The 27,713-nt window shown below is 43.6% G+C and overlaps 2 protein-coding genes across 10 annotated transcripts in view; both read left to right on the plus strand.

Moving 5' to 3' along the window:
- Positions 1 to 5,504, plus strand: part of LOC119374962 (SPARC-related modular calcium-binding protein 1) — a 52,219-nt gene extending 46,715 nt beyond the window's left edge. For all 7 annotated transcript variants that reach the window (XM_049420330.1, XM_049420333.1, XM_049420328.1 and 4 more), the window contains exon 10: positions 823 to 5,504. In XM_049420330.1, coding sequence (XP_049276287.1) covers positions 823 to 893 — 71 coding nt within the window. In that variant the 3' untranslated portion in view covers positions 894 to 5,504. The remainder of the gene's footprint in view (positions 1 to 822) is intronic.
- Positions 5,505 to 6,791: 1,287 nt separating this feature from the next.
- LOC119374414 (transcription initiation factor IIA subunit 1) lies at positions 6,792 to 25,735 on the plus strand. 3 transcript variants are annotated; one of them, XM_037644502.2, is made up of 7 exons: positions 6,792 to 7,050; positions 12,230 to 12,331; positions 14,415 to 14,529; positions 18,485 to 18,666; positions 18,858 to 19,073; positions 22,727 to 23,002; positions 25,289 to 25,735. In XM_037644502.2, the coding sequence occupies exons 1-7, from the start codon at positions 7,033 to 7,035 to the stop codon at positions 25,394 to 25,396; spliced, it is 1,017 nt and encodes a 338-aa protein (XP_037500430.1). In that variant the 5' UTR covers positions 6,792 to 7,032; the 3' UTR covers positions 25,397 to 25,735. The 3 variants fall into 3 exon arrangements, with proteins under 3 accessions (XP_037500430.1, XP_037500432.1, XP_037500433.1); XM_037644504.2 differs by having other exon boundaries at positions 18,858 to 19,037; XM_037644505.2 differs by having other exon boundaries at positions 18,527 to 18,666.
- Positions 25,736 to 27,713: the final 1,978 nt, after the last annotated feature.

A 27,713-nucleotide genomic window follows, 5' to 3' on the forward strand; every position in this document is an offset into this window, starting at 1 on the left:
AGGAATAGTGTTGCTTAGGAAAGAGATATAGTCTTGCAGTAGTATTCACGAATGTCTGTGTTCCGTATTTCATTACGATACGGCATTTTGTTGAATGGTTTTGCTTTCTGAGAGATGGTCACTCAGCATTAATACATGGTGCAATGAATCATGACACCTGGAGTTAAAGGCTTGTTATGCAACAGCAAAACATGCATGTGCACATGCAGAACGTGTGGACATGTTGCTGCACATGTGATGCTTGTTGTACTCTGGAGTCTCCTACCCAAATGTTGAGCAAGATCAAAGCTTCTTGTGGCTTCATTGGATGATAGTCAATGCGTACAACGCAACAGGCCAGTGAGTCCGATCGTCAGCTCTGTCACGCAGCAATGTAGAGCTGCAGTTTATTATGGTTCACCATTTTCACGTTAGTCGAAGGTATCAGCACATGGTATCACATCTGTTCAAACATAGTTTGAACAGCTTTTTTTCATCTGATTCATCATGTTGTTTCAGCCTAGCTTTTAATATTTAGTATTGTGCGTTACCTGCGTTTTCGTTATTGATTATTTATTTATTGTTCTAAAATTTTAATTTTTTTCATGATATTGCTCCTACCCGTGTTCTTGACGTTTTGTGTATTAAGTACCGTGACATGATTAAGGCTACAGCGCAATTAATTCTAGTTCATCAAAGAGTCGTAATCATGTTGAACCAATTAGTCTAATCTTCAACCCTTCTAAGTTGCATCTATGCCATGGCTTCTGGTTTATGGAGGTCCTTAGACCAGTGTCTGTGTGCTCGCCTTTTAAGCATTCCTCTCTCCTCTGTGTGTTTCAGATTCCGCAAGGCCCAGCAGCGGTGCTCGGAAGGGGCCCAATCCTTTCTCGACCATTCTCATAAGTAGATGAGGCTAAAAATGTCAAACAGCACTCTTGGAGTTTGCCATCAGCTCACAGTGTGGCCATTGGGCTGAGGGCCCGACGGCCACGTGCACAGAACTGTGTGATGTTTGCTCATCAGTCATTCGACCAACAAGCGTCGTACTAGACAGGATCGCGTGTTAATTGGATGATGTTGTAGGGCTACCAACATCGGAAGCATTCAATTGTCGTGCTTCTGTAGTGATGATGGATGTGCAATTTCCCAGCACAGAGCAATTTGTGGAATTTGCAGACCGGTGTCGGGATTGTGGTCACAAGGCGATTTCTATCAAATTTCGTTATTTTTGTGCTTCATCGTTAGTTTTGCACCCTCGTTAGCAGCCTGATAAGCCATCTGGCACAACAGATGATAAAGAAGGAATGCAGGGGAATTACATGAGTCATTTTATAATTTCATAACTTTCTCCTTTTGTGTGTGTGTTCTTTATGAGTGGACTTGATTTTAATTTCTTGAAGGCTGGCTCGGTGTGACATCACATTCTAGAACCCCAAGAAACGCGTGAGCTATAGTTCCACAATACTTTTTTTAGTTGTTTACACCACATCTTCGAAATCAGCTCGTTTGCCGATGATACTCTTCTGTATGTAGCATCTGAGCTGCACTTTAATGAAATCCTGACACTTGGCCTGATTATTATTTGTTGCATGCATCCTGCTGCAGTGCAACTCATAGTGTATACATGTCATTTTGAACAAACATATGCAATCAACGCCTTAGTACCTGCACACGTCCATTCGACGTCATTATTGTATGTGCCATCGTATTAGCTGAAATGAACCAGTCAAGTCGTGCAACGTGTATTCTTCATTGCATTGACGGTCAACATGCCAACTCTGTTATGGTGGTGTATCTTGTGTACTTACTCGTTGGTAGAGATCACATTCGTTGCAACTGTTTTGGCAGGATTGCTGTTTTATTTTGCCGCACACGTTTATTGCAAGCTGTTTACATGTATACATTGTTTGTTCACTTGAAGCCAATGCTTGCTGGTGTATTCACTCGAGAGACATGTCTACGAAAATAAGTAGCCGAGGCACTTTTGCCTCTCAGAATGTATTGGTGCATTGTTTTGATTACACCGACATTTCTGTGATTGTGGGTCTCAATTTTTGAAGATGTTCAACGTGGCGTCGTGATGTGTATCGCGGCTTGTTACAAACTGCGCTCCCACAATATTGGATCGCAAATGGCGAGTTATGAACTACGAACTTTTCGCAAATGCTGTGTATTCTTCTATTCTGAGACGATGGAAAATAGTGCTTGAGATTCTTAAATCATGAATAAGGGTTGCATCCAAATTTCGCCCTTGTGTGTAAAAAGTGAGATTGTGGGAAAACGCTCATTCTAAATTTTTCGTTTTGAAAGTGGCCCTGAGCTTGTTCGATGTGTCGCGAATGTAAGTTGCCAAGTAAAATTCGAGTGGCGGTCCTGTTTGTTTACTTGTTTGTGCTCTTGAACTAGAAAACTTTGTTCAAAAACTTGGGGTAAGCCAGACGTTGTCAGGATGTAGTGAACGCATTATGCTGTTAGCAGGTTCGTTGTATATTTTAGCAACAACGCAAAGACACAAAGTACAAGGAAAGGAAGGCGCAACATGAGCGTTGACTCAGGACCAAATGGTTATTGTTAAAAAGCATGTTGTGTTTTCCTTTCTTTGCACTTTGTGCATTTGAGCTGTTAGTAACAGATGCATCTGTACTGACTCACCCAATTAACGACAGTTCTAACATTTGTTATAAGCAGTGCGAGAACAGTGAGGATGTCTTGGGAGCATTGGATAAGCGCTGACCAGCGCTTGCTGGCCTCGGCATTTGTCTTGTGTTCTATCTTAGCAGTGAAGTGATGCTTCACTCTTTTCACTATTCTCCCCATATGCATTCATGTCAATATGTTGTCTCTTAGGTTAGCCAGCAGACTCAAGAAGTAGCCTTGCTTTTAGCCTATTCTGGGAACAGAGATTCTTTAGTGGCTAACATTTTCCTTTTGCAATAGGTCGTTGTTACTGAGATCTCATAGACAAATGCAAGGAGTGCCTGTGAGAGGGAAGAGTGGCACTGTCGCATCGTGGTTGGGAACTTTGTATTACACACCAGCAAAACCTAAACAATGAACTTGCATGATGCTGGCAAAATCAGAATATTGTTTTCGATATGAAGCACTGTGTAATGTGACTGACTTGAGCTTCGATGTGTTACACAACTTGCTTTTGCATTTGTAGCCCTGGTAAAATGAATTGCAGGGTTCTTGTGTGGTGTGTCGATGAAACTATGATATTCACTTGTGTAAAGCTTGACTGTATGTCGTATCTTTGAATTGAATCAGTAGTTCAAACACTTTGAACAAACATTTTTGTTTTGCCAGGAAGGCCAGTTGAATGTATGCCTGCAAAAGAACAACTTGTGTTCCAAAATATTGTTCACTACTACGGCAAGTCAGCACTAGCTGTGGTAGTTGAAGTTACTGGTTTTGTATCATAACAACGAGGACATAAATGTGTCGGGATATGAGCGCAGGCCTGACTCTTGTAAGGCTCTTGCCCTGTTGGCATTTCTAATATTGTGCGTGTGTCCTGTGGCAGTAAGTATGGTATTGTTTTTTTTTACCGCCTGTGTTTGAATTGTCCTATTCACTTGGACCTTAAGTAGCACTAAAAAGACAACCACAGGTATATGAGCACATTTTAATGCGGAATTCTCGCGCATCCTATAAGGTGACATTGCATCAGAAATAGATCGGATCACTTACATAAAATTAAAATAAGACAGTTTCCATAACGGCAGTAAGGTAGACAGTACCGAAACACTAGCCTGCTGAATTTCGAGTGTTAGCTGTTTGAATTAACTTGAACACAACACTGTGCTAGTGAAATGTAGGCTTGCACCCACACGCATACCAACCCTTACGTTGTTATGTTCCCATTGCTGGTCATTCGGGCAATGTCCCATTCGCCTTACGTAAAAGTAAACCGCTTGGCAATATGATGGCTACAATGCACTACACTCAAACCACGATATAACGAACATGGATATAACGAATTATCGGTTATAACAAAGTAAATGAAGAATAGTCTTGTCATAGATACTGTGTTACAAATAAACATTTATAACGAATTTTCGGATGTAATGAATATACTTTCGTGGCAGATATGACTGTTATAATAAGGTTTGAGTGTATTAACATACAGCTAGCTCACTTTTGCGCTCTTTTCTCATTCCACAGTTTGTTTCTGGCTTTTGGGTTCATCATCCTGCCTAGCTTTGCCACATCATTTGGTGCCAAAAAGACAAATTTGAGCACTGGACACTTGTTTTGCAATAGCTTATAAATTCAGGGTGTACAAATAGTGATTTTTGAGACCGAATGAAATAGTTTTCATATACTGAATGGCCATTTTCATAATTAATATAAAATTATGTTTGCATCCAAGTATTCACAATTTTAGAGATAAAAACACAAATCGATCATCAGGAACAAATAAGATTCTTTGCATGCGCAGGGAGGGCGAATAATTATTGCACCACCAGTAATGTCTGGCTACTCGATCAAAACAGTCTGCTGCACTTCTTCAACAATTTGGCATTTGTTTTGGTGCCTTTGACATTAAAACAATTTTAAAACTATTTTGTTAAAGCTATCTTATGTTAAAACTATTTTAAAGTAGCTATCGAATAGCCGCTGTTCTCTTTTCTGTTGAATTTTGGAGCAGGTTGCTTCCGTATCATAATGTAATAGTTTCTTCAGCTACAGAAACAAAAACTATCTTAGGGCATCTATTCTCAGAAAAGCAACTAGTATATGCTGATCGAGGCCGTTTTCAAGTAAACAGTGGTAACATTTGTGTGGGAATTTCTTAAAACTAAGATTGCTCACTCAATCAATTTGCAATGTGGGGGATGACGTGGTCTTTCGTGTTCTGTCCTTTTCTTTTTAGCACTACATCAAATCCCAGTGCGACATGCCGACTATAGCTCAAATTATTGCCTTGGTCCTGCCCACATTTCATTTGTCTACTATAGTACGCTTGATGCTAGGTATCGCCATCTTCTGTAGTCGGGCACAACTTTAGGATGCAGTGGCATTTCCTCCTCAAAATGAATGTGAGCCTGCACCAATGGGCACGCATTACACTGACGTCGTGAGCCGGTTGGCTGATGATCCTGCTGACTTGCCGATAACAAGAGGAGGACTAATTCTTTCGTCTTGCAGGCTGCCACACTTTGGTCGGTCGGATGTGCCTCTCTTGCCTCCTTATAAGTTGTGCCCAAAGATGTCTACCCATGACACATTTCAGACACTCTTTTGGACCATTGCTCATGTTGCGAGTTCGTCAGCGGAAGCACATGTACTCAGCTTTGTCACACCTTGTGTTGCCATGATTCGTTCTAGCATTGTAGCAGCGAGCACTAGCTGCCTTCGAATCCATGGTTTGCACGACGTCACATACTGTGATTTCATTCGTAAAGGAGCGATTAGATGCGAGACATCGGACGTAAGCTCGCCAGTAGCACTTTGTTCGGCCACACTCTAGTGTTGATGTACGGCTGAAAAGGTTGTAATAAAAGTATTCACCAAGAGTCGACTCATTTCCTTGCTTTCTCCCTTGTTAGGAGTAAGGAGTGCAGATTGTCGAATAAGCTCTGCTGCTTCCTTCATCCGTAGTTTTGCTGTGAATAATAATGTTGTAGTGTTCATGACATCCGATTCCAAAAGCTCCGCGACATCATTGTAAGTAAAACTGCTTGTCTTACTCTCTGTGCTCTTATTACAAGCCCAAAAAAACACCAATAATCTTTTTGTTCTATGCACTGTGGACAAAATAACCTTCAGCAGTACATAATTTTTTTCCTAAATATCACAGGAGCACTGACATGAAAGAAGAAACTTGTCAGCATTTATAAGTATCCGGAAAAACAGCAGATGATGATGATGATGATGTTCCTCTACACATGGCTCATACCCACTCTGGGGGATTGGCCAAGAATTGTAGATATGAAGATTTAAAACTACTAAGTTAACACAAAAGACAGCAGATGTTTGTACAACTTCATCAAAGAGTAAGTAGCATGCAAGGAGCTCTACACGAGGTAAAATTGTGGCACACAGGTACTGTACATCCCCTTCCCTGTACAGAGAATTAAAGAGCTGAAGCACATTCTGTTGGAACAATATCGATTCGTCAGAAAGTAGCATAGTTGAATCACATACAGGATGCACAGACCAGGGTGCTGCATCGTTCTGTCCGTTTATATGCAAACATCTTCGATATAAATCTGTGTGGTTCGGTAGAGGATTCTTGAGACAAACTGGCATGGTGCCAGTTTAACCTTGAGCAACTTTACATAGGTTATGTGCGCGGACATTTCCGTAGAGGTGCTTCAACAATTTGCGCTTGAATGACTGGTCAAAAGATGGGACGACTGAAGACCAATGACCCGATATAAAAACCTTTGCTGAACTAATATTTTAAACCAAAAAATGCGCACTGAAGGCCTGACATCGCTGTCTTTTGATTGACTCGACAAATTGTATCTAAACTTAGCCTAGAAGATGACCAGGTAGCGAGTCTGGCCGTTTTCAACACGCTCCCCCCACCCCCTTTTTTTCCCTTTCCACAGTTCAATGAACTTTTCTTTCACGCAACAGTTCTTGCAGAGCGGCCGCCACCAGCGCCACGGCAAATAAACCTTGTTAGCCTGTTAGTAAGCTGCACGTGTCGTAGTCAGTGAACTATCAATGTAAAGCAGCCAGCTGGCTAAAACTACCTTGTTACAACTTCAACGTATGCAACCGTGGTACCACCGCGAAGTCGTGGGCGTGGCCTCGGTGGTTTTAGCGTAAGGCTACAAACACTCTGGCAACGCTGCCGCGGACGACGTGACGTCCAGTCTGGCAACGCTGTATGGCAGTTGCCAACGGAAGGCAGTCGGCGTAGTGGCGTAGTGGGGATTGACCGTGTATCGTAGTAGAGCTTCGCATGACTGAGCCGGGGGTTTGAGAGAAAAAAAGAAAAGATTCCGCGATCGGGTGGGGAAGGACTCACCAGTTTAGCCTGGCGAGCAGTTGCGGACCCGAAAGAGCGACCGGGAAACCGCTGGATTGGGTTCCATGGCCGCAGCCGGCGTGGTGAGTACAAAACACTTTTTTTTTCTTAGGCTGTTCCCCCGCGTGCATGGATTGCAAAGGGCCGGCCGCAGGCGATTTCGGCTACGAGCAAACACTCTCACTTACCGCCCGAAAGTAACTTCGTTAAACGATGAGAGGAAAACCCGGTCGCTGTCCTTCTCCAGCACCATGCAGTGCATCTTGAAATCTCCCAAGAACTCGGTGGGAACTATCGGCGAGCTTGTCTGCATGCAAGGCAGAAACGTCCAAATGTTTTTGTGCCGCTCTAGCCGCGCTCGCTACGTACCGCGAGTTATGGATAAATTGTCTTCCGAGCTACACGTGCATCACTTCGATCAAAGGACGTGGGAAAGTGGCCCTCTTGTACTGCACGGAAGCGCGGCTTGTGCGCATAACGTCCGGCCAAGTGCCCGCTGCCCAGTTGGACATTGTTCGGTGCAGTGCAGTTCTGCGATGCACTGCAGCGAGCCTTTTGCCGAGACGTTTTGTGTGATCTTCTCGGAAACCGAAGCTGTTCGTCGCTGAACAGCGGCGTGCACCGAACATTTGCGCGGAATACTTCGGTCACTTCGTTGTGAACGGTGCGCTGAAGTGGTGGATTTGCAGTCCTGACAACTCGGCTTCTCACTTCAGTTTGTTCCTGTCCACTCTGCAAAACACGGGCATTAAACAGTAGGACTGGTTTAATTAGTAGCAATATCTGACTTGCCGACAGTCAAGTAGTTCATTGAGCATGCAGGTGTGCTGCATTCACAGTCACCGTTCGCATTTGCAGTCGGCCTAGTCGTATTGTAGTGTTGGCGCCACTTATGAGGAGCCTTAGCGTCAAGCTTGTTTCGTTCGTAATAGCAGAGGATTTGCAATAAGTACGCTTCTCACACTTAGCCGACTAGAGCGTCAGAAATTTGTGTTCGACATTACGGATCACTGATTCAATCTTGTCTTTTTAACGTGAGCATAGAAAGCCTGCTTTGTTAGGTGCGGACTAGGAACTTGAGTGGCACTATGCATTCTCTGTAATCTCTTCGTCAGACCACACAAATTTGTGCCATATAAATTGCTTGATACCACTTTTTTCCATTGTAACTGGGTGTGTGTTATAAGTAAGGCAAATTGTTCAGTCTATGCTGAATTAAGAATTAAGCTTGAGACATGTTCATTTGTCATGCAGAATCAAAGCAAAGTCATTGCTTTGTGTGCAGTCACATGTGATTACAATGCTTGACTTCTGACTGCTGTAGTATAGTTACAAAATACCGTTAATGAACACCGTTTGATTTCTTCACTTGTCCTTTGGATGCTGGTAAGGGAAATCATTTTGTAAGGGAATTCATTCCATTTCTTCTGTTCAGTAGGTCATGCTCAAAGTTTAATGTATATTTGACTGTAATTGCCCGTGCATCATTGGTTTTCAATGCACTCAATTGCTTCATATACGAGAAGAAAGAGAAGCTAGAATAGACTTTAGGACATCATTTTGTAGCGACCATGGAGTACTGAGGAGGTAATACATTTCTTGAAAGAAATGTGTCACTTTGCTCATATTCTTCATATAAGAACTGCCTTTGGCTTTTCATAGTTGTTGAGACATTCGAGCCAAGTTAGTAGAAAATGTCAGTGGTGGTTTCTGCTAAGCTCATCTTCAATGGCTCCTTTCATGAATAACATCTTTCACATCGCAGTCGTGGAATTTGTTTCGCTAACTACTTTCATTATTCACAGTGACCTTTGGACTCACTTGATATGTATGTAGTTAAGTTAATACGCATCTTATCATTGAGACATGACAATGATTGCTCCAGTACAACAAATAAGGCCATTGTTAATGCATTCCAATGATGATATTATGTGACATTCACAATATATGTAGAGGTGAGGTGAAGGATATGAGTCAGTTGCATGTTGCATTCACAATATTTATAAAGTCCTAGGTATCCATGCATCTCAGGAGCTTCTGAATGTTGCTGCCAACAGCGAGTGTTTCACAAAATGAAATTCACTAGCTGAAACATTAAGCAGCGCCTGACACTGTCTACTTTGTCCTTCGTCCAAAGGTTTTTCACTTTAACGGTGCTGAAATATGAAAATTGTTAATACTTGTGCTCACTTGCTCAAGAACAGTGTTTTAGGCACGTCAGGTATTCCGTCAACTAGATTCCATGGCCACAGTGATTACAGTGCTTGGCACAAATAATTTTTTTTTTGTGTGTGTTGTTGGTTGGCCACAGCTAATTCGAACTCCCTGTGAAGGGTCTCGCCTGCCACACAAAGTAACTACGCTGTACAATGAAAGGGTCATCTTAAGTAACCTAGAAGTTTGCTTGTAAAGTTTGTTTTACTGTTTGTCTAGACATAATGCGCTAAATGTACAATCGTGAGCAATATGAGTTGCAACACTGAGTTCATGTTTATTGAACGACCACGTGTAATGTACTGATACGAATGTGAGATATTGAATTGTCAGAGATACCTTTCCATTGGAGGATTTAGTGTCATGAACAATTTTGCGCTTGCCAGCTGCGTTTAGCTGCTATGACCTTTAAAAGGTAATTTCAGTGTTCCAGCGTTTGTTGCTCACGACTATACATAGTAGCTTCTGATAGATTTGATGTTTGCACTTGTATTAATTGATGCATCTGAGCTTTGCTGCGCAGTGCTTTGGCATCAAAAGGTGACAACAGTTAATAATGGCCTCGTTTAATTGCATTTGGTCTGCATGATACTCTACGACTGCATTGTGTGTGGCATTGCGCATGCCTGACAGGAAACCATGCAGTCTGGCATTGTACAATGTGACTGCATTGCACTAGCACAGTTGTCTGGTAAGAAGGCTGTATAAATTAAGAGGTTGAATGTAAATAGGATATGACAGAGTTTCGTTAGGAATGTGAGGTCCATTAAATGTGCAGCCATGCTCAACATTAGCTGCAACATGGTTCCCATGTCAAAAGCACATCAAAACTACACTGCGGCACCGACATAAAAAGAAAAAAAAAGGTTAGCTGTGGCTCAAACGTGTGCACTTTCTATAATAGAATGTTCGTCCTCGCCGCGCATGATTGGTTGGGGTTCGCCTAAGTGTCATGAGTGGGGTCATACTTGCGAGCCTCAACCACCTACGGTGATGATGAACAGTCTATTATGCAACATGTACAAGACCGCACCCCTCTACACTGTTCTGATTAACTGTATTTCATGAGGTGATTCTATGTTGATCGGTTTTGCCATGCAGGTTCGGGGAGCCTTCAATCATGGACACTTTGTTGCAGCTTATAGAGAGTGCAACAGATTAAAATCACTAGAGGGGAATCTGTCTGACAGACTAGTGTAGCATTGACGGATCAGTGCAAACCATAGAAGTTGCAAACGTAGTAGGGAGATGTAACTAAGTAAAACTTGTTGTTCGGCTAGTTGGTACATGCTTACTGAAATACAAAATAGACGCGTACCATCAAGGAAGGACTCGAGACAGAACAGAAAAGGGCATCATTCACAACTGTGAGTTGCGAGCGACACCCTTTTCGGTTCTGTCTCGAGTCCTTCCTTGGTGGTACGCATCTTTTTTGTATTTCAGTATTAGGGGAGATGTTCGGGAAATTCCTTGATGCCCTTCACACTGTGGACTTCATTAATTCAGTTTCCCACTGTGGTGTGCCTTCCTCATAAGTACATAATAGTTATGATGTATAATACTCCCATTGTTTACTTGTCATCATGTTTATTGCTGTTTTCCTCAGCAAGGCATTTCCTTTCTACAACAGTGTGTGACCAAGGAACACATGAACGAAAGAAGGGACATCTAAGGGCTCGTTTCTTTGTTTGACGGAGCCTTTATGAAAACCAACCAATAATGAAGCCAAGGAAAATATAGGGGACGTTAATTGTACTGCTTTAACTGTATTGTAGTATTGTATTGACTGTATCGTCCACATTACTTTCTTCACATTTATATCATAATTACTACAATAAAGTTAAATCAGTACAATTAACGTCCCCTATACCTTCCTTGGCTTCATTATCTGTTGGTTTTCATCAAGCAACACGTGGACACATGCAACCTTTGTTGTCTAGGGGTATTGATGATGGTGCTGACGGTGAGGAATTGCAGCTGTCATGACAATAAGCCAATAAATAGGCTTTTATTCAATCTGCAGTTGTGATGTTGTATTGTGTCGTAATGATAATCAGAGAACTGAAGCGTGATCAAATAATGATCTCAGGTAATCCAAAACATTAAAGTGGTGTCATGTATATTGCATCTAACACGACAGACTTTCTAGCACTTCTGTCCACACTCGTGAAAAAAAAAAAGAAAGGTTTAATTGATGGAGGCGTCATTTTGCCAATAAGGTAACAGGGTGGCTCTAAAGCGTCTGCAAATTATCTTTTCCACTTTCTTGATAATAGTGTACAGCCCGAAAGGTGGCTGATGAAGGCACCCTAATTTGAATTCCCTCAGCTCGGTTAGGCGAATTTCTAGAACAGTGACGCAAGACAGCAAGCAAACGCCGAGCAACGTGGTATGCGTCGCAAGCGGCAACTCCCTGTGTTGTAACTCACGGCAGCAGGCGCAGCAAAATGCAACAGCACTGCCATTACTTCAAGCGTCAGCAAGTTTGTTCCTACACGCACGCAAGGCTGTGAAACTTGATATTGCGTCTAACGTGACAACTTTGGTGCACGCTTGGTCGGCATGTACGTGCTGCATGTTTCTGTGGTTGACTGCAACATATTTAAACTCTGCGTGCCTTTGTTTGGTCTTGAACGAAAGGAGGATAATTTCTTTTCGAGGGGCTCGTTCCTTTGTTAGACACAACAAAAAACAGGGTTCATTAGTCAGCTGGTGCCTTGTGCAAAGATCACGTGCCACGTGTTTCCCTGTGGCAAAAAGAGTGTTCCACACTCGCAACCTTTTCTAACACTCCCAGGGATTACACATAGAGAAATGCCCAACGAAATGGACGGGGAAGTGCTCTTCGTCGTTGCTCAATTGGTAAAGTATCAGACGCGTAATTTGCAGGTTGTGGCTTCGGATCCCCCTGACGGAAAGGGTGATTTCTCGTCTACTTTAATTCATTTCAGTTTACGTCTTTATTACCACACCACGGCTAAAGACAGCAATTAATGGACCCTATGCTTTCCCTGGCCTAATTGTTTGTTCTTGTTATCCTCTCTGCAGCCCAAGCTGTACAGGAGTGTCATCGAGGATGTCATAAACGGAGTGAAAGATGTCTTCCTGGATGAAGGCGTCGACGAGCAAGCTCTTCTGGAGCTACGTCAGGTGAGCAATGCGAGCATGCCCGTTATTCGCTGTGCAGCAGCTACGCATGTCAGTTTGTTGCACTGTCATTCGTGATGTTGTGTGGCGATTGGCGGGAAGCGAAGGACACGTACATACTAACTGCTGAATTTCCTAACCACGAACACCTAATAGGAAATTGTGGCGCAGATGTTACATGTAGTAAGACTCACCATTTTGTGCAGCGTATTAAGTTTTACTTTTGGGGAGCTGAGGCTTTTGTTATTGTTTCTTTTTCTGTCTGTAACTTCTTTCCCACCTGCTTCATTTCAAAGTTGTGCACGATGACCATGACTTCATGAGGCAGGGCTGTTCCCAAGCCTTTTCATTTTATTTGTTATTCACTTACAACTGCAACCCCGTAATGGCATTACTGCAGGAAGGTGCACGTACAATGTTGACACAGTTTAATTACATTTCTATGACTGATTGCTAAAACAAAATGCAGAATATAACAATAATAGCATACCACCACACATTTAGTAAAATGTGCAAATGGGGAACAGATGAAAATGTTAGCATACACATTTCACAAGTCACAACGATGAGGAATGAAAAACATTATCGGTTAAAGGAACACTAAAGTGACACAACGAATCAGTTCAGATTGATTAATTGTACTCTGAGAACTCTAATGTCATTCATTTCACTACCATGGGTTTATTAACAGAGGAGAAAGTCAAGGTTAATGTTTCAATTTTAAATTTCGTGCCGAAATCTCCGTGCGTGACGTCGCGAATTTCACAGCATATTTTTTGTCTTTTGGCAACATTGGCTCAATGAAATTTCCTGAAACTTGATATTTGAAGTCTGTTGCTCCATCAGAGTAGAATGAACCTCATTTGTACCGATTAGGAACTACGTAGAACCTAGTAGACGGCGTCAAAATTTATGACGTTATGGCGTTTGGTGCGGGAGTTTCAAGGTGGCATCGCCACCCACAATTTCTTTTTTCGAATTTTCTCACTTACCAAGTGCCTCCTCACGGCAAGCGGGATGATTCTGGTATTGTGAAAAAAATCATTTACTAGTTCAAGAAAAATCGTTTTTCTCCTTAGTGTCTCTAAGTCATTGTGAAGGAAAGAAGTGGAAATTTTAAGGGCTCGTTTTTTCTTTGTTATACACAATATTAATGAGAACTAACAGACAATAATGCCAAGGAAAGTATAGGGGACGTTATTAGTAGTAAATGTAATGTAAATGTGAAGAAAGAAAAGTGGACGAAAAGATAGCTTGCCGCGGGCAGGGACCGAACCTGCGACCTTCGACTAACGCGTCCGATGCTCTACCAACTGAGCTACCGTGGCGGCCATTGTGGTCATTTATGTCATTGTGGTGGGTGCAGTGGTCAGTTTTTGCAGGTTAGGGTACCATTCTATCAAGGGCACCTTCTTTCTTTTGGTCGTATCTCTTACACTGTTGTTGGTGTGGCCTCCTGATGGTGGCAGTTACTGGCTGCTCTTGTAATTGAGAGCAGCAACGTGCTTTGCAAGATAGTGGGTGTGGCCGGAATGTTTTCGACCCATCCGTTGCCGCAAAAGCTATACTCAGTTACAACCTAAGAAAAAAATGTCAGCCCTGCCCACAGCCGTCACTGTCTCTCCCACAAAGATTCTACATGTCTGTCCACTAATGCTTACTCATTTACACAACCTCAAGCCCTTCTCTAGTGTTTCAGATAGCTGACTTTCCCATACAGACACACGTTTGGGCCGCTGGTTTTAAGTCGGACACTTTAACGTCCTGCTAAATTTCATCAGTGACTCTGACACTGCTGCTCAACCAAAAGTAATGTTTTAGGTTGTAACGACAAACCTTTAAACTCTTTGTATGCAGACTGTTTACATTAGCCGAGGAAAAGCCCTTATGGTTCTAGTGGAAACCAGCTTCTTTCATGGGTGAAGGGCAGGGGTGCCATGGTTCTTTGAATGGAGCTGACATTTTTTCGTTGGTTGTAACTGAGTATAGTTACGGAGAGCCCACATTGGGAAATTGCAGACTTCTTGCTATTACGCACATACGACCATTGTCCCATGGCCAACACAATGCTTGTTTACTGGTGCAGATCTGGGAGAAGAAGCTGCTCGAGTCAAAGGCCATTGACCCTCCCGACCATCCGGTGCCTGCCACGGCCGGCCGGCAACAGGCTACAACAGCTACCCTACAGCCTACCCCTCAGGGTACGCTGTTTTGTCCTTGCTAGAGGTCTGAGCGGGGAGCGGTAGTGACAAAACGGAGCAGGACACATGCATGTAAGAAAGCCGTTAATATTAACAAGGCACTGCAGTTCTAGCAGCCGAATATGGGGTGCAGTTCTGGGATAATTTCCTGTGGCGAAGTGTACACATATATTTTAATGCCGTTTTATCTCATTTGTGCCTTTTGAGAATTACATGGGTGCGTCTATATATTTAAAAATACCCTACACGCCCGAAGGCATTGAGTAAATAGGGTTACATTGAAATCACAAATAAACTTCTAAGGAACAGGGTTACAATTCAAGGGAATAATAACAACCAAGAAAAATGCAGCGCAACAAAGTTAACAATGCAGTGTGTTAGCGAAATTTAAACAACACATTGAGGGGGTTCGTTGTCTACTCCGAAAAGAAGGCGCTCGTAGACAGCGGGGAAGCGCAATAACATTTATTACTGCAAACTTTAAAGGCATTAAGGCAGCGTGAAAACAATAAAAGAACTTCCAAGAATCACTTCCACGAACTGCTTCTGCGCCGGTGCCGCTATCCCTGGCCCCAGCGGACCACACGACGCTCACACGAGCACTCCTGAAAACGTTTGTCGACCACTCCCCTCAGGCCGCTCTCTGTGCCGGCTTATGAAGCATTCGCACATGAAGGCACATGCGCAGTGGTGCTCATTGCAGCTTGTCATCACCGCCGCTGTGGACGAGGGCAAGAGTTGTTATCTGCAATCCCCACAACATACAACAGCCAATTACAGCATGTTAAGGAAAATAAAATGCAGCGCTTCATAAAAATAAACAAAGCTTGAAAGTTAAAAAATAAAACAATCTTCCCGCATATCCTTTTAATTATAATTAGTCACTAATTAATTAAGACTGACATTTAAGCGAGTTGGTACAGATTCGTTACTACGAAACAGCACTTCAGAATAAGATGGCTCTTGTGTTTGTGCATTTTTTTGTCTTATTGTCTTATTCCATTGCTCCATTTCATAGTAATGATTGGTAGTTAATGCTTAGGTTGACTGACTTGCTTGTGTATAGCAGATATACATGGTGTGCTGGGCTAATGCATTCACTCTTTACCTAAAAAAAGAAGTACATCATTTATTAACTGACGACCATGCTATTTTAATTCCTTGCTTTTTAACCTTTGGGAGGAGCTCAAAAGCTGGTCCTAGTTGGTACAGCTTCATCCCGTCATCAACCATTTCTGTGTACGGGGTGTATTAGCTGGATAATTAGCCTCAAGACATTCACTTACTTCTCCACTCATTGAGTAACCATCGCACCGTTTACCAAGGATGAAGTAGGGTCACTTTTTAACAGCGCTTTTAAGATATGACCGAGTTTTTAAGCAGCTGAGCTGGTTGTCAAAAATTAGGTAAGAGTGTTGTGATAAGAGACAGGGCATAGAGGACAGCTAATGAAACCGACAGACCTTCGAAGTCGAAGGTTGTGCTTTTGGATCCCACCGGCTGAAAGGGTGATTTTTCGTCCACTTTAATTTCTTTCAATTTAAGTGAGAAACATAACAATACAGTTAAGAAACTACAAATAATGTCCCCTATGCCTTCCTTGGCTTTAATTGTCTGTCAGTTTCATCAGTTGTGTATAATACAGAAAAATGAGCACTCAGACAATTCCCCTCGGACGTAGAGGAGACACATACAGTAGCTCCTTCATATCTAAAACACTCAACGCATAAACTGATGTACCTTATTCGGACACGCACAGCACAGGAACAAAAGATAGACAGGCACGCAGATACACAAAGTGGTTTGTGTATCCGGAGGGATTGGAGAATTTGTCGAATGAAAGAGCCACGGGAGCCAAGATGCATCATGTGTGCAAGTCTTCTCATGCTGCCCCAATTCTGGCTACAGTAGCTAGCTAAGCAAATCTATGTATAATCATGCTGAGCTTTGCCAGAGGCGCTGCTCCGCTTCTCAAGTGGAATTTACTGTTATAAACATCACCTCCAACTATCTTCCAATTGGCTGTCATTTGCTTGTCGTCGAGAGTGTGAGAAGTACAAACAGACCTTACATGAGCTTAATTTCGAAACAAGGGATAGGCAGTTCGGATTTGTACTTTTGGAAAGACAAATAATGCTAAAGAATATATAAGATTCACTGCTCTTTAGAAATTTTTAGAAAATTTTTATCGATTTTGATGAAACTTGCTGAGTTTGTGCATGTTTGCGTGCTGATTTCAACTATGCAATTATTTTGCTGGTACATGATGTAGTATTTAAAAAATCAAATATCTTATGTGCTTTGTGGGAACAAAATTTTCTCCTCAACAGAGAAAGATAAAGTTGCAAAGTAAATTAGCATATCACAATAATCCGGAATGAGAACTGCATAAAATAGAACAAAAATAGATATAAATTCATTTGAAGAAAAGTTCAACATTAACGAAGGAGTTGATGTCAAGCTGGAATTTCAGTCATGAATGTTCACATACCATAAATTTTGTTCAAATGGGCTTGGAGGTTCATTCTTGTTTTTTTGCATACAGTTCTAATTTCAAACTGTGACATGCTGATTTGCGTTGCGGCTCTCTCAGTTTAGGAGAAAATCTTGCTCCCAAGAAGCACACAAAATGTTGGATATTTTAAAAGGTACACATTGAACTAGAAAAATAATTGCATACTTGAAATCATTACACAAATACAGTCGAGCCGACTAGATCGAACCCGTTTATATCAATATCCGTATATCGACAATTTCTAGCACGGTAAATTTACATTGAGATATATAGCAAAGTTACTGTTACATCGAACGAAAATAGCAACGACAACCGATATATCAAACTCCATATGCCTCAAAGTGCCCAGAAGTTGGCTTTCCCTTGCGGTGGCGGGAAAAACTGCCGGCGCCACCCTAGAAAAAGTGGTTTAGACCCGCTGTGCACGGGCGAACCACCCCCCTCCAAAAAATGATCCTGGCCTGCTCGCAGCGCTTACAGCCAATCAGAGGCCGTCGTACTTTCCCTGAGGCGCGGAGGCGGTACAAGTGAGCGCCATTTTTTCTTCTTTATGCTTGCGTGCCTGCTGGTGCCTCTTTCCTCGAGTCCTCATTCAGCGGGTCCATGCTGGTAGTGTTGCTGTTGGCGCTCTGTGATCTTTCTTGGCGCGCTGTCGTCATGGCTTGTGCAAGGAGGCAGAATTTGCCGTTTGCTGCGAAACTCGATGTCATAAATCGAGTCGAGCGCGGTGAGAAGAAGTTCGACGTCGCCGCCGCGTACAAGATTCCAAGGAGGTTCCAACTGCTTTAGGCATGCCGGCTTCCGCATGCCTCCGTAGCTGACACCGCAGATGTTTCCGCCAAAGTTTGCAGCCAGCTGGCAGAGTTCCCGGGTGCTATCAACGGATCGACATTCAACGAGTTCGTCAGTGCAGACGATGATGTCGCCATCATATGGCAGCTACAAGATGAGGACTATGTTGCATACGTGTGCCGACCATGAGCCAAAGCGACAGCAATAAGGAAATTGACGATGGCCCGTGCCTACATTCTCCGAGTGAATTAGTGCGCTTGCGTTGGTCCGGCGCTATTGCGTGAATATGGAAGGTTGCGGCCTCAGCTGCTCCGACTCGGACAACGTGGAGGCGTGCGTGCGCCCAGGAGCGAGTATGAAACAGAAATCCAAGACATTTTGTTCAAAGTAGGGCACGAAAATTAAAAGGCTTTCATTGCATGTGCCTTTGTGTAAATCTATAGGGGCCTATATGAATTATGCCATTTCAAAAATAAACGTTTTGGCGAGTTCGAACCTGTGCACCATCTCATCAAGTTTCATAAAATTAATCAAAATCGAAAAAGTTGATGTGGAATGGCCTCCATGACTGTTTATAAAAAGGATAAACTGGTGCACTAATAGAACTTGCCGGATGCACTTCACATGTTGCCTCTCTCTTTTTTTTAGCCATATTGGAAAAGATACCGAGACGCAACCCTGCTTTTGCAGCCACTGCCCAGCCGCTGACGATAGGACCCAATGGCCTGATGCAACCCACACTGGTTCAGTACCACACACCCATCCGTGGTCCGGGTCTGGTGGACCAAAAGCTGATCATCACACAGCCCGGCCAGACGGCAACCGTCATGGTCAGTGGCCTGAAATTTTGTCCTGTATCACTATGAGGATAGTTTCTTTATGCCATCGATAGTCAATTTACCGATAGTTTTTCATCACTACCGAGCATACCGTTGGCTGTCCTTTCTGGTATCTGTTGATTTTTGTCGCGCTATGTTACCCACTCGTTCCATAGCGATAACTTGTTTCTCCTGCACCGCAGTCCTCTTCGGCTGCGGCCGCCGCCCTGGCCCTCCATCCCGATGTCGCCGCCAGCTTGTTACAGGGTGGCGTCATCAACATGGGCGACCGCCAGACAGCCAACCCCGGGGCCCAGCTCCAGTTCCATCCCGTGGTCACTCTCGCGGGCGAGCACTACACCACCACCACAGCCACAGGACAGGTGTGTCCCAACAGGACAGTATCACTACCCTTTGCAGTGCGTGCGCATCGAGTTTTCTTCTTATTTTTGTTTTGTTTGTTTGTTATGTGCTGCCCTGGAAAAGTCTCGTTTTTGTTTTGTTTATTTGTTCGTTACGTACGGTACAGGACTGCCCGACAAGCTGCATACACCGTGAGGCGATTGCTCTATGTGCGGCTAGGACTGAAGGCCAGCTCCGGACCTAGTCACACACGGTTGTTACGTACATGTCGCCTCTCCAATCTGTTGTGCGGGTAATCACGGCTACAGTGGGTTTATTAGGTTCAGGCAATCAGCAGCAATTCAAATTGCATGCTTCACGACGGAGAGCAGCCCTGAAGTGGAGCAGCGTCTTCTTCAGTAGAGGTGAAGTTAATCTGGCCAAGGCTTCCATGACGCGCTTCAGATCTGGATCTGGATCTGCAATGAGCTGGAGTCTGCGGTGTCAATCAGGGCCATTAAGGAGGCAAATGTATTGCACACTATATGCAGCTTACAAGCATAATTTTGTATTCTCTGCATGCATTGCATCAGTGTCCATTTCTGTGTGTGTGTGCTGTGTTTGTTCCCTTAGAGGGAAAAGCAAAGGAAAGTAACATGGGGGTAGCCCGCACCACCCTGAGGTACAATGAGAAAAAAAAATAACCGTAATCAATTAAAATATAAAAATAGGGGAGATTTCCCAAAGTGCACTTGACAAAAAGCCAATTTAAAGAAAAAATTGTTTAGGGGCTAACCAAGCAGAACACAATTGAAGAATGTAAATGCTAAATGGTCAGCTGATTAAATGTAAAAAAAGTAAGTTATAAATAACAACTATCGTTTATGTGCCCCAAACAGTTAAGGTAGTCTATTAGTGTTAGGTAGTCTATTTAGTCAAGTGTTCAGCTAGTCTGTGTGTGTGTGTTGTCAACATGTGTCAAGTGACAAGATTCAGTGGCTCTAGAGGCTGTAGTGCTCTAGGGATATTGAACAAGAATGATGATGAGAACATCGAAATTCTACTCGGAAGACACGACTTTTGATAAACAGAGTTTATTTCACACATTTTTGAACAGTTGGCTGTATTTTTGGAAGATTGTCAGCGTGCGGCGGCTGCACGCCAGTGCGAGCCGCGACGTCAAAGCCACCGCACCTGATGCAGAGTACACAAGTGTTCCTGTCTGGCTACTTCCCTTTCTCCGCTTCTCCTTTATATCCCACTCTCCCCCTCCTTCTAGAAGGGCGCTGACATATGCCCCACACTTAGGGGCTTTATCCTACCCAGGAGCACTGTTCGCTGCCAGCGCCGTTAGCAGTGGTTCGAGGAACCGTAGTGGGGGCTGAGCAGGTTCAGAAACACAGCCGACAGCTGGCATTGTTGGCATACCCGTTTCCGGTACATAAAACGTCGTCAAATGTCGCCTTTTCTAGTTCACGGCGGAGCCGCTAGACGCGGCTGTTTGTGAAAAAAACTAGGGGTGTGTGAATAGTGAAATTTCTTCTTGAATCGAATCCCGAATTTCATCTCGAATCGAAATGGCCAAAAATGTTGAATATCGAATCGAATATTGAATACAAGAGTTTATTGAAAATTGAAAGAAAGAACAAAGAAATGAAATCTGCTCATGTCCTCGTGTACATAACGTGGTGAGTGACTGCTACAGAAACACAGTTGTCATGCAGAAACACAAGCTGTTCCACATGACCTGGCTTCAGGTATGCTTCAGGCTTCCTCGAACGTGATGTTACGGTGTTCCCTGCTGTTGAAAACAGTAGCAGGACAGCTATCTTATTTACACGAAACATGTAAACAAGATAGATGGTGACAGCTGTATTACACACTTGTTTGGGAGGGTTTTTTTTTTTTTCAATTTTTACGGGCTGGCAGGCATGTTAATAGAAGAGTCACCATTCCAGCCAGCTACGGCACTCCTAACCTCCTGATGGCTAACAGAGGGGGGTACGGTCGCGCAATACGAGTCATCTGACAATGGTAATGTCAGCGTCATGAGTGCTACAGGACCAAAAATCGTCGGGCGCCAGTTCACAGCGGTGTTTTAGCCGCGCACCTTAACGATTGCAGTTTCTGAACGAGCGTTGTGGTGCAGCAGTGGCGACTGCGCAGCATGAACTAGTTTTCAAAAGTGAAATCGATCACTGAGGGTTTCGTGGGCCAAAGTTGGGACGTTTTACAGTGCTTGCGGCGCATGCGACTGAACTGCGTAAGCAGTCTTTGCCTTCGTTTTGGAAGCGAAGTTGTGAAGGGTTTGACAGTTTCCTCATGTGTCTTTTTTTAAAACAAACATGCGCTCGCTTTTCAATCAGGCCTACTGTAATGACGTTAGCCACCCCACCCTAACCAAGTTGCACCATTGACTTTTTCCGTGTTTTCGATATTCGACCTGTCATATTATACAGAACTTCGAATAATAGAATAACAAAGAGCTGAGCTAGTTGGTAAGTATTCATTCTAAAAAGACAGGGCGTGTAAACATGGACACAAGAAAGAGGTCAGGACACCACAAACGCCGCTTTTGTGACTTTTTTTCGTGCCTTCTTTCTTTTCCACCGTTGTACGTCTCTTCAGTTGTTAGTCGGCGTTTGTGGTGTCTTGACTTTTTTCTTGCGTCCGTGTTTGCACGCCCTGTCTTTTTAGAATGAATAGTTCGAATAATAGCTATGCATTCAAAAGTCGAATTGAATTATTTGATTAAATATTATTTAATTTGAATTCGAAATTCGAATATTTGCACACCCCTATAAAAACACATTAAATTAGTTATTTTCCGCGAGTTTCTGTGTGAAATGAAGGTTGTGTGTACCGATTTCAGCACCCAATTTTTCAGTTTGGCTGCATACCTTGGCTGGAAAAATTTTGCTCAGTATCCGTTTAAAGGCGACACTCACTCACTTGCCGTTGATTCTGATCGGTGAGAAAAGGATGCGCCCGATATGGCTGTTATCTTGCGAGCGATCTCGATCGGTGATGAAAAAGGCGTTGTCACTTGTTTCTGAATACGACACAGCCGACCCTCCTTTATCTTGACGTCGAAAGAAGCTATCCTTAGCTAGCTTAAAAAAAAAGGACATATTTCCAGGTAAAGTTACTGGAACTAGCATGCGTTTTTTACCTCAAATAGGTGCTTGCAATGGGTGCGCTGCTCCTGCATTTCGTTTAAGACATTAGTTCTAGAGACCAAAAAAAATAATTGTAGTAAAGAAGTATTTTATTGCATTACTGAAATATAGAGCTATTCCTTCACATGTAAAACCCAGTAATTTAAGTCCACCTGCACTATAGTTTTGCGCAATCTGTATGAACATGAAATGCTTTTTGGTCCCTTTAGTTTGTCAGAGTTACAGTATTTCATGGTCCAGAAAAGCAAGAGCTATAATGATCTCTTCAAGATAAAGAGCCTGTTCTGGATATCGCAAGTGCTGGAAGCAGAATTTTAATGTTTTTGTAAATATAGTATGTATTTTTGAAGCTTGGTATTAATATTGTTTTTATAGCCACGGTACAAAAGTACAAATCTGCTGAGTCTAAGTACGAGTGAGCCATAAACAAAAATGTGTGAGACAGAGCGAATTCTTTTTATTTAGCCGGCCTGTGCTTGGTACACACCATAGCAGAAATACTTTTCGAGAACATACTTGTGCAAGTTTTTTAAAGATGGCCGCACTTTTAGATGCCCGCGCAGGTGGTGACGGCCGCAGCTGCACAGTCCGGCCTGGGCAACGTGGTCCAATTGGATGGGGCACGAGACACAAGCGACGAGGATGAGGATGAGGACGAGTTCAACGAGGACGAGGAGGAAGGCAACGAGGACGGGCCTCAGGACGACGAGAATGAGGACGGCCCCCAGGAGGAGGTGGAGCCACTCAACTCGGACGACGACGTGTCGGATGAGGAAGCCACCGAAAACTTCGAGATTGACAACGTGGTCGTCTGCCAGTATGACAAGGTGGGGGAATGTCAAGGGCCACCGAAGCGTGCCTTTTCCACCTACCGAAAAATCGAAATCTCAAAAGTTCCAGTTACTAATCACGGCTTGATGGTACACTAAAGGCAAATAACAATCTATGTCATAGTGAAAGGTCAATGCTTGAGAACATCTAAAACACCAGTGTTATATGTGGCAGCGCTTTAGCAATCGAAAAATGAAGGTAAATGTAGGATACGATTTGCACCACCAATGAGTAATTCTGGAACGCAAGCCCGATGACGTAGAAGGGCCTCAGTACAATTAATGAGAAACTCCAACTACCCATTACAGAAAGGAACATTTCAGTGCATTATGAGACAGAATGAAATGCAACTAGCGCATTTCACTCTGATTCGTCCAAAAAAGAACTTATTGATGTTAGCCTTGAGAAAGATGCAAGTTCCATTTTCGTCGGGCTGTGCTCCACTGAGCTTTGCTGCGAATCTTTATTGTTCAACTTCGCGCAAGAGAAATCTCCCACTGGCATTACATTGCAGGTCAAGATCCAGTGCCTATATATACGGGGTGGCCAGTGAACGGTTGTGCAGCGCGAGCAGTCGGTTTTTTTTTTTTTTTTTTTTTCAATCAAGAAACTCGCTAGCAGACGCTGCCTGCGTTGGCGTTGTCTCTCGCGGGCGAGGGCACGTTCTCGTTTCTTTCGAGCTAGTAGTTCAGCGTTCATCACAGAAAGAGCGTTTCCATAGTCAACTGTCATGGTCTCTAGATGGTTAAACACAACACAGGAACACCGAGGATAACGAAAAAATGATTTATGCGAGAAAGCCCTAAACTATATACATAAAAAGTAGTGAAAAAAGCCCGACTATATAAACATCGATCCCTTGTCCACACTATCCCAAAACTAAGAAAATATTTACAGTTTCATCACTGGTTGAAGGCGTTGACGTGGCAGCTTCGGTGCTGAGGCGACGACTTTTCGTGTCCGCGAAGTGCGTTGCTTCACCAGAGCACGATCGTCTGTTATACCGTCGGGTAGCTGCAGTTGCCGGTCACCGCCGCGTCTAGCTGCAGTTGCCGGTCACCGCCGCGTCAGGTACTTGCATTGGCTGTACCGCTCGTCGTTTGGTGCGCGACCCACGCAGCGTAGCCGCAGAACATCTTGCGCGTCCTCAGGAGAAGGGTCTCGCTGATGCACGCTGGTCGCCCTCCTGGTCACGCCTCCCAGGTCACAGTACGTTGCTGCAAAGGCTGGGGCACATTTCCAGGAGCTGTGCTGGCGGACCTCAGGCGAACGCCTTGCCACGACCACCGCTCGTCCGTGCCTCTGCCCGTTCCAAGCGCACTCTGCCTTCTCTCCTCCTCCTCGCCCGCCACGTCGCCTCGTGCCCTTTCTTCTCCCTCGTCTTCTTTTCGTTCTTTTTTCAATTCTCTTTCAATGTATGGTCTTCTTTTTTTATTCTATATTTCTTCGTTTTATATCTGTCTTCTCTCATTTCTTCTTCCTCTTCTTCTCCCTCTTCTACCACAAGTCGACAAATTCATGACATCAACGCGCGCCGTTCGCTCTCTCTCACCACACGGCGAGTGCTGAGGTGGTCGTGCCCTCTCTTGCGCTCAAGCAAAAGGACCGTCCCGACAGCAGACAGCAATGCACGCCTACACGCTGAGACCCTGAGATGCATCGCCCCAAAGACTAAGAGTGTAGAAAAAGAAGAATAAACGAACGCAGCCTAGGACTGCAGAGAAGAGGAAGTAGTAGTGAAGGAATCTATCAAAATGGCTCCGCATCTGGTTTCTTGCGTTCACTCAGTTTTCTTATAAAGAGTATAGGCAGTGATGGTCATCGTTGCCCCACAAAAGTGGGTACATACCGCCTGAGAAAGTCCATGCATGAACCTGCACGGTGAGCAGTGCAACGCGACAAAAATGAATGCGCTCCAGCTGGCTCTGGCTGACTATGGCAGCCTGCGAGTTGAAAAATTGAAGAGGCCCTGTGGTGGCAGCGCGGAGGAACTCGGTTCGTCGGTTTCCCGACTTCTTTCATCAGGCCACAGTGCACTTGTGTACCAGCCTACATCGTTTTAGGGCTTTTTTTTTTTTTTTGTTGGATGGTCCCAGGGGGGCGTCGTACGAGGTGGGGCCGGTGTATAATTGAGTCATACAATCGAGGTTTTAATACATTATTTCTATGGGTATTGCCGGGACCAAGGCAATTTGTCGTAAAATGCTGGTCGCCGCATGACCGGGGGGCGTATAATCGAAGTTCCACTACATTTTGTTTTTCTCTTTGTTGGATCTACGCAGATATCCCGGAGTCGCAATCGATGGAAGTTTCACTTCAAAGACGGAATAATGAACCTCCAAGGAAAGGACTACGTCTTCCAGAAGGCGGTGGGAGACGCCGAGTGGTGAAGCCTTCCCTCGAACCCAAGGCGCTGGAGGCCTTGGCCAGGGGGCAGAGTGAAAAGACAGGAGAGGGGACTTATAAAAACAGACAGCTGCGGCAGCTTTTCTTTTTCTGTTAGATTTTTTTTTTCTACTTTGTCATTACATCTGGTGAAAAGTACGTACGTGAGGATATAAGCTTTAAGGCTGGTTGATGACACGTTGTAAATACATGACTTAAAGGCTTATGTAAAAGTCAGAGGAAACGAAATGGACTGTGAAACCTCTCCTGCATCTTTTTGACCTGTCCGTCGATGGACCACCGAACGGAGAAAAAGAATAAAGCCTGCTGCTGTCTCCATTGTCCTACTGTGTTTGCTTGGTGATTGATCTATAAACTGTTGGAAGTTTATGGTGTGCTGGTTATTTGAAAAGTAAGATTTCTGATCAGTTCAGGCTTGTCGCATCTTAAAGGGACACTAAAGAGCCAAAAAGTAAAGGTAGCTTCACACTAGTGGTGCGCTGCCTGAAGGAAGAGCAGAGCTGGGGGGGGGGGCTTCCTCGTTTCTAATTCTTTCTTCCTCTTTCTCTCTGTTTTCTGTTTTCCTGTCTCTTTTCGTATCTGTTTATTTATTTGTCTCTCTTTCTCTTTGTTGCTCTTTCTTCCCTTTCTCCATTTCTTGCTTCCTCTTTCTTTCTAGCTCTCTCTCTCTCTCTTACTTTCTCTCTTTTATTCTTTCTCTTTCTGTCTTGCTGTCCTGTTTTTTCTCTTTTTCTGTGTCTCTTTCTTTCTATCTCTTTGTCTATTTCTTTCTTTGTATCTTTTTCTGTATTTCCTTTCTTTCTCTCTATCTCTTTTTCTTTCTCTCTCTGTGCTCGTTCCCTCGCCCATCCAATTTATTGCAACCCACGTCGGACAAAGCAGCGCGCGTGTTTTGGGAGCAAAGGAGAAGATGAAAAGGACGAGGAGGGCGTGTGCCGGCTGAGTTACTGCGTTCATGTTGATAGCTTTTGTACACAACCGAGGGAGTCTTTCCGAGCTTAAACAGCTCCACTGTTAGGAACAGTTTTCGTTATATTAGTAAATTACTCTTTCACAATACCAAGATCACCATGCTTGCCGCGAAAAGACGTTTGGTTAGCGAGAAAGTGCACAAAAAGAAAATGCGGGTTGCAATGCCACCTTGAAATTGCCGCACGAATCACTGTGACATCATATTTTATTTTATTTATTTATTTATTTATTTAGCTTACATCGCCCGATTGGGCATTATTGTAGGGGTAAAAAATAAAATCGCAGTTGTACAGTCAAAACAATGAAGTACATTCATGCAGCAGTGCCTGCGCATTCACTGAAAGCACACATCTTGTAGTGAAGAATAAAGTGCATCAGGGGGTAGATCGACAACACACTCATCCAACTTATTCCCTTCAAGAATAGTAAAAGGAAAAAATGAGTGAGCAAAGACATCTGTTACGAAACCTGACCTCGAGGATTTTTTTCAAATGATCATTTCTATGTGACAGAAATGATAGATTTTGACTGAGTTCCCTGGGCCTTACGTTGTTCCTAATCGGTAAAAATGAAGGACATTGTCCTCTGAGGGGTCCAGAGACTTAATGTACTAAACTTCAGAAAAATTGGTTCAGCACTTGTCGTCAAAATATGAAAAATACTATGAAATCCATGACATCACGTGGGGGGATTTCGGCATGTAATTTAAAAATGAAACTTTGACCTTGACTTTCTTCCCTACTAATAAACTTATGATGGTGAAATTAACGTCATTAATGTTTTCAGAGTACAGTTTATGAATCTAAGCTGATTCATCGTTTCACTTTAGGGTCCCTGCTGCTATAGGCTACAAGCCTGAACATTGGGCTATGTGCTCTTTTAATTTGCACGTAGCCAACATCTTGGGACACATTGTGCCCCATGAACGTTTTTCGCTGGGAGAACTTTAGTTGCGCAGTTCTGGCTTGCTTTTTCTAAACAAGTACCTGTAACTTTTTTCCAAGCCCTGAATTATGAGTTGGGAATGTCGCCATAACATTACTTTCAGTGCACACTGGGTTAAGAAAAGGCATGCAAGTTGTTGCTTCGGTCATTGGACACACCAGATTCTGCGTTGCACAAAGCGACATCGTCGCTGAAAGTGATTGTATCGGAATACGGCCCCAGATGTCAATCGCATGTTTGCAACCAAGTCCTGCAACATGGAATTTCCCTAAACATGATATTTGGTTGACATTATAGAAACTCGAGCTTTTTGTAGATGGTGAAACTTGTGGAGCACAAAAAAGACACTGGAAAAGAAAGTGAAGACTGGACGATCGTCCAGCC

Source organism: Rhipicephalus sanguineus, chromosome 11 (genome assembly GCF_013339695.2).
Source record: "Rhipicephalus sanguineus isolate Rsan-2018 chromosome 11, BIME_Rsan_1.4, whole genome shotgun sequence".
NCBI lineage: Eukaryota > Metazoa > Arthropoda > Arachnida > Ixodida > Ixodidae > Rhipicephalus > Rhipicephalus sanguineus.

What these genes read in the sequence shown, in the direction of transcription:
- LOC119374414 (XM_037644502.2), top strand. An exon ending in CTCTTCTGGAGCTACGTCAG is followed by an intron (nt 12,332 to 14,414) that starts GTGAGCAATGCG and finishes TTACTGGTGCAG; the next exon opens with ATCTGGGAGAAGAAGCTGCT. An exon ending in CCTACAGCCTACCCCTCAGG is followed by an intron (nt 14,530 to 18,484) that starts GTACGCTGTTTT and finishes TCTTTTTTTTAG; the next exon opens with CCATATTGGAAAAGATACCG.